Raw genomic sequence first — 9,306 nt, forward strand, 5'->3', positions numbered from 1 at the left:
ATCCTGCCTGTCCTGCCCTTTCCCAGCTTTCCCCTCCTTTTCCTGGAGCTTTCCCATCCCGAGCTTGTTGCAACTTCTGTTCATTAATAATTAATAAATATTAATAAATAAAAGAAATGGATGAATCTTTTTTGGGGTTGGGAACTGTGCTTGGGAATTGGGGATTGCCCTTTGGGTTTGGGATTCCCCATTTGGGATTGGGAATTCCTACTGGGAATTGGGATCCTCTTTGGGATTGGGAATCCCTGCTGGAAATTGAGATCCCCCTTGAGATTGGGATCCCCCATTCAGGATTGGGAATTTCTGATGGAAATTGGGATCCTCTGGGATTGAGATCCCCCATCTGGGATTGGGATTCCTCTTTGGGATTGGGATTCCCCATTTGGGACTGGGAATCCCTGCTGGAAATTTAGATTCCCCTTTGGGATAGGGATCTCTCTTTGAGATTGGGATCCCCCTGGAAATTTGGGACCCCTCTTTGGGATTGGGATTCCCCTTTGGGAATTGGGGATTCCCCCATTTGGGATTGGGAATTTCTGCTGGAAATTGGGACCCTCTTTGGGTTTGGGATCCCCCATTTGGGATTGGGATTCTCCTTTGGGATTGAGATCCCTCTTTGGGATTGGGAATCCCTGCTGGAAATTGGGGCCCTCTTTGGGATTGAGATCCCCTATTTGGGACTGGGAAGTGTCCCTGGGAATTGGGGGTTCCCCATTTGGGATTGGAATCTCTCTTTGAGATTGGGATCCCCCTGGAAATTTGGGATCCCCATGGAAATTTGGGATCCCTCTTTGGGATTGGGATTCCCCTTGAGATTGGGATCCCCATTCAGGATTGAGAATTTCTGCTGGGAATTGGAATCCCTCTTTGAGATTGGGATCCCCCTGGAAATTTGGGATCCCCCATTTGGGATTGGGAGCTGTCCCTGGGAATTGGGGATTCCTGTTTGGGTTTGAGATCCCTCTTTGGGATTGGGAATCCCTGCTGGAAATTGGGATCCCTCTTTGGGACTGGGATTCACCCCCTTTGGGATTGGGAACTCCCCTGGAAATTGAGGATCCTCCTATGGGATTGGGATTTCCCTTTGGAAATTGGGGAACCCACCTTGGAAATTTGGAACCCTCATGGAAACTGGGGAATCCCTCTTTGGGAATTGGGAACCCCCTGGAAATTTGAATCCCTCTTTGGGAATTGGGGAGCCCCTTTGGGATCGGGATCCCCCTTTGGGATTTCTCTGGACAACCCTCTCTCTCTCTCTGTCCCGGGAATTCGGCAGCTCCCGGCGGATTTTCCTGGGAATTCGGGCTGGAGGGAGGGGCCGTGTCCGTGTCCCTCTCCCCGCGTGTCCCCCGCTCCCGGGGATGCCGATCCCGCTGGGAAAACACCAAAATTCCATCACGGTTTGGAACTCCCGGGGGCGAGACCCACGGGCGGGACAGGACCGGGATCGGGGCGGAGGCACCGGAGCCGCCTCCCCCCGGGCGGCACCGCCGGTCCGGCCGGAGGGACCCCGGCATTCCCGGGGATCCGGTTCGACCGGAGAGACCTCGGCATTCCCGGGGATCCGGTTCGACCGGAGGGACCTCGGCATTCCGGGAGATCCGGTTCGACCGGAGAGAGCTCGGCATTCCCGAGGGGTCCGGTCCGGTTGGAGCATCTTCGGCATTCCCGGGGATCCGGTTCTACCGGAGGATTCTCAGCAATTTCACCGGATCCGGTTCGACCGGAGGCTCCGTGCAGCTCCCACCCGGTCCGGTCCTGCCGAGGGTTCGGTTCCTCCGCCGTTCCACCGGATCCAGTCCAGCCAGAGGTTCCGAACCTCGAGCATTCCACCGGGTCCGATCCAACCGGAGGCTCCGCGTAGCTCCCGGGGGTCCGCTCCTGCCGAGGGTTCGGTTCCGCCGCCGCTCCCGCCCCTCTCCCCACCATGAGCTCCGCGTCCTGCCCCTCCCGGGAGCCGCCCCGGTACCTCAGGTGAGCCCGGGGGTCCCCACGAGGAGCATCCCCGGTAGAACCGGCCGGGAGCTCCGGGGCTGCCCCGGGACGGGCCCCGTTCCCCGGTGCCGGGACCCCCGAGCTGGCCCGGGTCGGTTCCAGCCCCTCCGGGTCGGTTCGAACCCCCCGGGCAGGGTCCCGGTCCCCACGGGTGTTCCCCGGGTCCGGGGCGGGTTCGGTACCCACGGAGCCGCCGTTACCGGAGCAACCGCATCGCGGGTCGCCATGGCTGCGGGGGGATGCTCCGGGGGCCGGAGGGGAGCGGGGACAGCGGGGACAGAGGGGACAGCGCGGACAGAGGGGACAGAGGGGACAGCGGGGACAGCGGGACAGAGGGGACAGAGGGGACAGAGGGGACATGAGAGACATCAGAGACATCAGGGACAGCGGGGACAGCGGGGACAGCGGGGACAGAGGGGACAGCGGGGACAGAGGGGACAGAGGGGACAGCGGGGACAGCGGGGACAGAGGCGGCATCAGGGACAGCGGGGACAGCGGGGACAGCGGGGACAGAGGGGGGAGAGGGGACACCGGGATGGGGACACTGGGGAGAGCGGGGACAGCGGGGGACAGAGGGGACAGCGGGGACAGGGGGACGGGCAGTGATGAGGACCCTGGGGACACCGGGGACACGCGGAGGGCACGGGAGGATCCCGCGGCCGGGATGTGCCGGGGGGCAGCGGCGGAACGGGAGCGGGGAATGGGACTGGGATGGGAAACTGGGATGGGAAACTGGGATGGGAAAATGGGATGGGAAACTGGGATGCAGAACTGGGATTCAGAACTGGAATGGGAAACTGGGATGTAGGGCGGGGATGGAGGGACTGCGATGTGGAACTGGAATTCAGAGCTGGGATTCGGAGCTGGGATTCGGAGCTGGAATTCAGAGCTGGGGTTCAGAACTGGAATTCAGAGCTGGAATTCTGAGCTGGGATGCAGAATTTGGATTCAGAGCTGTGATTCAGAACTGGGATGCAGAACTGGGATTCAGAGCTGGGATTCAGGGCTGGGATTCAGAGCTGGGATTCAGAGCTGGGATTCAGAGCTGGCATTCGGAGCTGGGATGCAGAGCTGGGATTCAGAACTGGAATTCAGAGCTGGCATTCAGAGCTGGCATTCAGAGCTGGCATTCAGAGCTGGCATTCGGAGCTGGATCCGCTCCGGGGAGCCCCGGCCGTGTCCCCGCCCGGGGCCGCTGCCAGCGCGGCGGAGCCAGCGCGGGGCCGGGGCCAGGAGTGTCCCTGCCAGCAGCGATTGGGGACAATCTGCTCCGGGAACGGACGTGCGGAACCGCGCCTTTTGTTGGGCGAGTGACAACACAGCTGGGCACGGCCACCCCCGGCCACCCCCGCTCGCCACGGGGGGGTCCGGCCCCACTCGGTCCCTCCTCGCCCCTTTTGCTGCCCAGATTTTGTCACCAGGACCCCCCGAGTGGGGCTGGGACAGGGCTGGGACTCACTAGAGGGCACCAAAGGATTGGGGACAGGGACGGGATGGGATGGGATGGGATGGGATGGGATGGGATGGGATGGGATGGGATGGGATGGGATTTTTGGGATTTTTGGGATTTTTGGGATTTTTGGGATTTTTGGGATGAAGTTTTCCTGGCAGCTTCATCAGGACACCCAAGGGATGGGATGTGGGAGAACCAGGAGCTTGTTGGGGTCCTGCTGGAGTGACCGAGGGATTTTTGGGTTTTGCCAGGACACGGCTGGTCCGTGGGGACAGCCTGGGTGGGGCGGGACCGCTCTGCACCCCGGGACCCCAACCCGGGACCCCAACCCGGGACCCCAACCCGGACCCCTCAGCTCCCCCGTGTCCCCTCCCGGGGCTGGCTCTGAACGGGGGGCGATGGTTCCACCCCCCAAACCGGGGTACGGCGGAACCGGGCCCCCCCAGATCCTCTGAAACCCCCCCGGTACCACCGGGATCCCGTCCCGTGGGGCTCTGATTCCATCCTGGCGGTACCGGATCGCCCCCAGCTCCTCTCGGTCCTCTCGGTACCGGATCCCCCCCAGATCCTCTCTGTTCCCCGGTCCCACGGGGCTCTGATTCCATCCCGGCGGTACCGGCAGTACCAGAGCCCCCCAGTTCCTCTCAATCCCTCCGGTACCACCGGGATCCCGTCCCTCGGGGCTCTGATCCCATCCTGGCGGTACCGGACCCTCCCAACTCCTCCAGGTTCCCCGGTCCCGGGGGGCTCTGCTTCCATCCCGGCAGTACCGGACCCCCCCAGCTCTTCTCGGTCCCCCCGGTACCGCCGGGATCCCGACTCTCAGGGCTCTGATTCCGTCCCGGCGGTACCGGATCGCCCCCTGCTCCTCTCAGTTCCCCGGTCCCGGGGGGCTCAGGTTCCATCCCGGATCTCCCTTAGCTCGGTTCCCCCGGTCCGGGGGGCTCAGGTTCGGTACCGGCGGTACCGGATCCCCCTGAGCTCGGTTCCCCGGTCCCGGGGATGCTCCGGGCTCGGCCCGGGCCGTTCCCCGCCGGTGCAGCCGGCAGAGGGCAGCGATGATCGCGGAGCTGCCGGACCCGGCCCGGCGGAGCAAGAGCGGCTCGGTTTGAATTACGGAACCGGGAAAGGGAAACGGGAAACGGGAAATGGGAAATGGGAAATGGGAAATGGGAAACGGGAATAGGGAAAGGGAAACGGGAACCGGGAAAGGGAACAGGGAAACGGGAAACGGGAACCGGGAAAGGGAACAGGGAAAGGGAACCGGGAACAGTGAACAGGGAACAGGGAAAGGGAAACGGGAAATGGGAATCGGGAAAGGGAACAGGACAGGGAAAGGGAATAGGGAAACGAGAAACGGGAAATGGGAAATGGGAACAGGGAAAGGGAACAGGGAAACGGGAAAGGAAAACGGGAAAGGGAAACGGGAACCGGGAAACGGGAAACGGGAACAGGGAAACGGGAAAGGGAAAGAGAAACGGGAACAGGGAACAGGGAAAGGGAACGGGGAAAGGGAACACGGAAAGGGAAACGGGAACAGAGAACAGGGAACGGGGAAAGGGACCGGGGCCAACTTGGTGACATCGTGTGACATTTGTTTGACGTTTGTGTGACATCAGTGTGACACCGTGTGAGATCCATGTGCCATCCAAGTGACATCTGTGTGACATCTGTGTGACATCCATGTTCCATCCATGTGACACCGTGTGACATCTGTGCTCTCCTGCTGTCCCCAAATCCCATCCCCGGGTGCAGAGGTGTCCCGGGTGCTCTCGGGGTTTGGGGACAGCGGTGTCACCGCGCTGTCCCCGCGCAGCCAGGCCGAGGCCGAGGCCCTGCAGCGGGAGCTGCTCGAGGATTATCGCTTCGGGCGGCAGCAGCTGATCGAGATCTGGGGACACGCCAGCGCCGTGGCTGTCACCAAGGTGGGGCTGGGGACACTGAGGAGGGGATGGGGACGGCGCTGGGGACACCCCGGAGGGGATGGGGACAGGGCTGGGGACACCACACTGGGATTGGGGACGGGGCTGGGGACACCCAGGAGGGGATGAGGACACCTCACAGGGATTGGGGACGGGGTTGGGGACACCACGGGGGGCTGGGGACACCCTGGAAGGGCTGGGGACACCCAGGAGGGACTGGGGACAGCCCGGAGGGGATGGGGACAGGTCTGGGGACACCACACTGGGATTGAGGACAGGGCTGGGGACATCTCGCCGTGGTTGGGGACACCTCAGAGGGACTGTGACACCCAGCAGGGATGGAGACAAGTCCGGGGACACCTCACAGGGACTGGAGACACCCCAGAGGGTTTGGGGACACCACACTGGCATTGGGGACAGGGCTGGGAACGGGGCTGGGGACACCTCACGGGGATTTGGGGACAGGACTGGGGACATCTCAGAGGGAATGGGGACACCCAAGAGGGGCTGGGACACCCCGTGTGGATGGGAACACCTCGCGGGGATTTGGGGACAGTCTGGGGACAGCTCAGAGGGGCGGAGGAGGAGGAGGAGGAGGAGGAGGAGGAGGAGGAGGAGGAGGAGGAGGAATCATCAAGAGCCGCTTTGTGCCCGGAGCTCGGCGCCCTCTCAGCTTTTCCAGGCCCTTCCCTGCTGCGGGAATGTTGAATGTTTGTGCTGCTGCATCCCCGGCTGGGGCTCAGCATCCTCCTCTTCCTCAGGGACACCCCAGCTCCGGCTCCGGTGTCCCCTCGGTGTCTCCGCGGTGTCCCTGTGGTGTCCCCGTGGTGTCCCTGTGGTGTCCCCGTGGTGTCCCCTGTCCTGTCCCCACTCCAGGTCGTTCTGGTGGCGTGGCCAGCGCTGGTCCAGGGCCAGGCCCGGGCTAGCAGGGCCGTGTCCCCGAGCCAGGATCCGTGAGCAGGAAAAAATCCGTCAGTGGAGAGACAGAACCTGAGAGCTCAGAGCCCAGAGCCTCCTTCCCTCTGTCCTTCCCTCTCCCGGGAATGGGGGCGCTGCGGGCACGGCCTGGGCCCACCCGGGACATTTCCCTGATTCCTGGTGCCACCCAGGACATCTCCCTGCTCTCAGCCCGGGCGTTATCCCGCTCCCACCCGGGACATCGCTCTGATCCCGGCGTGGGCTTTTCCCTGATTGTATCCCGGGCATTACCCCGATTCTACCCGAGATATTTCCCTGCTCCCTGTGGGTGTTATCCCTGGCATCGTCTCCATCCCACCCCTGGAGCCATCCTCATCCTCATCCCAGTATGGGCATTGTCCTCATCCCAGTATGGGCATTGTCCTCATCCCAGTATGGGCATCATTCTCCTCCCAGTGTGGTTCCTGTTCCACCCCACTCCGAGTTCTAATCCTGCTGTGGATGCCAGCCCATCCCTATCCCAATTCTATAAATCCAACCCTATAAATCCCATTTCAATTCCAATTCCAGTTCCAATTCCAATTCCAGTTCCAATTCCAATTCCAATTCCAGTTCCAATTCCAATTCCAATTCCAATTCCAATTCCAATTCCAATTCCAGTTCCAATTCCAATTCCAATTCCAATTCCAATTCCAATTCCAGTTCCAATTCCAATTCCAATTCCAATTCCAATTCCGATTTTGATTCCAATTCCAATTCCAATTCTGATTTTGATTCCAATTCCAATTCCAGTTCCAATTCCAATTCCAATTCCAGTTCCAGTTCCCATTCCAATTCCAATTTCAATTCCAATTCCAATTCCAATTCCAGTTCCAATTCCAGTTCCAATTCCAATTCCAATTCCAATTCCAATTCCAATTCCGATTTTGATTCCAATTCCAATTCCAATTCCGATTTTGATTCCAATTCCAATTCCAGTTCCAATTCCAATTCCAATTCCAATTCCGATTCCAGTTCCAATTCCAATTCCAATTCCAATTCCGATTCCAGTTCCAATTCCAATCCCAATTCCAATTCCAGTTCCAATTCCAATCCCATCCCATCCCGCTCCCTGTGCCACCTCCATCCCTCCCTGGGCATTGTATGACAGTGCCACCCCCCGTGTGACGGTGTCCCTGTCCCTGTCGCTGTCCCCGCAGGCGTTCCCGCTGCCGTCGCTGCTGTGTGACAGTGGCAGTGCCACCCCCGTGTGACAGTGTCCCTGTCGCTGTCGCTGTCCCCGCAGGCGTTCCCGCTGCTGTGTGACAGTGGCAGTGCCACCCCGTGTGACAGTGTCCCTGTCCCTGTCGCTGTCCCCGCAGGCGTTCCCGCTGCCGTCGCTGCTGTGTGACAGTGGCAGTGCCACCCCTGTGTGACCGTGTCCCTGTCGCTGTCGCTGTCCCCGCAGGCGTTCCCGCTGCTGTCGCTGCCCCGCCGCCAGCGCACGCTGCTCGTGCTGTGCGGGCCGGCCCAGACCGGGGCCATCGGGCTGGTGTGTGCCCGGCACCTGCGCTGCTTCGTGGGTACCCTGCTCGTCCTGACCTTCATCACCATCTTCATCCTCATCATCATCCTGTCCTTCATCCTCATCCCATCCTCATCCCGCCCTTCATCCCATCCTCATCCTCATCCTCATCCTCATCCTCATCCTCATCCTCATCCTCATCCTCATCCTCGTCCTCATCCTGTCCTTCATCTTCATCCTCATCCTCATCCTGCTCTTCATCCCATCTTCATCCTGTCCTTCATCTCCTTCTCATCCTCATCCTCATCCTCCTGCCCTTCATCTCCTCCTCATTCTGCCCTTCATCTCCTCCTCATCCTCAACCTCATCCTCATCATCATCCTGTCCTTCATCCCATCCTGCCCTTCATCTTCATCTTCATCATCATCATCCTCATCCTGTCCTTCATCCCATCCTCATCCTCATCTTCATCCTCATCTTCATCATCATCCTCATCCTCCTGCCCTTCATCCCCTCCTCATCCTCATCCTCATCCTGCCCTTCATCCTCCTCCTCATCCCCATCCCCATCCTCATCTTTATCCTCATCCTGTCCTTCATCTTCATCTTCATTTTCATCTTCGTCTTCATCTTCATCTTCATCCTCATCCTCATCCTCATCCTCATCCTCATCCTGCCCTTCATCCCCTCCTCCCAGCACTCCCCTTTCAGTATTTTTGATTTGATATTGATATAGTTTTTTTAATTTTTATTTTCATTTTCATTCTAATTTTTATTTTCATTTCCCCCCCAGGATTACGAGCCCACCATCTTCTACCCACGGCGCTCCCCGGACCCTCTGTTCAAGGATTTCACCACTCAGTGCGAGAAGATGGACATTCCCTTCCTGTCCTACCTGCCCACCGAGGTGTCCCCAGACCCCGGGGTGACCCCAAACCCCGGGGTGACCCCAAACCCCCGGGGTGACCCCAAACCCCCCGGGGTGTCCCCTGTCCCTTCCTTTTTTACCCTCCCTGAACCCCAAAATCCCGCTGGTTACCCCTCTTCTCCTTTTTTTTTTTTTTTGCTCCCCATTTATCCCTCTTTTCCTTCTCTTTTTTACCTTCCTGAACCCCAAAATCCCCCTGGTTTATCCCTTTTTTCCTTCCTTTTTTTCATTCACTCAAAATTCCCATTTTTCCCTCTTTTCCTTCCTTTTTTTCATTCACTCAAAATTCCCATTTTTCCCTCTTTTCCTTCCTTTTTTTCATTCACTCAAAATTCCCATTTTTCCCTCTTTTCCTTCCTTTTTTTCCCTCCCTGAACCCCAAATTCCCCCTGGTTATTCCTCTTTTTTCTGCTCTCCCAAAATCCCCGTTTTTCCTTCTTTTCCTTCTCTTTTCCTTTCCTTGAACCCCAAATCCCCCCTGGTTTATCCCTCTTTTCCTTCCTTTTTTCGCTCCCCATTTTTCCCTCTTTTCCTTCCCTTTTTTACCCTCCCCACCCCCAAATTTCCCGTTTTTCTCTCTCTTTTCC

The 9,306-nt window shown here is 58.9% G+C and overlaps 1 protein-coding gene across 2 annotated transcripts in view; it reads left to right on the forward strand.

Annotated features, from left to right (window-relative positions):
* Positions 1–1,870: 1,870 nt before the first annotated feature.
* YJEFN3 (YjeF N-terminal domain containing 3) overlaps positions 1,871–9,306 on the forward strand; it is a 12,786-nt gene continuing 5,350 nt past the window's right edge. For both annotated transcript variants that reach the window (XM_033082162.1, XM_033082163.1), the window contains exons 1-4: positions 1,871–1,974; positions 5,265–5,373; positions 7,736–7,846; positions 8,585–8,698. In XM_033082162.1, the coding sequence (XP_032938053.1) occupies positions 1,928–1,974; positions 5,265–5,373; positions 7,736–7,846; positions 8,585–8,698 (381 nt within the window). In that variant the 5' untranslated portion in view covers positions 1,871–1,927. The remainder of the gene's footprint in view (positions 1,975–5,264; positions 5,374–7,735; positions 7,847–8,584; positions 8,699–9,306) is intronic.

The sequence above is a fragment of the Catharus ustulatus genome, chromosome 29, assembly GCF_009819885.2.
Source record: "Catharus ustulatus isolate bCatUst1 chromosome 29, bCatUst1.pri.v2, whole genome shotgun sequence".
In the NCBI taxonomy this organism is placed as follows: Eukaryota; Metazoa; Chordata; class Aves; order Passeriformes; family Turdidae; genus Catharus; species Catharus ustulatus.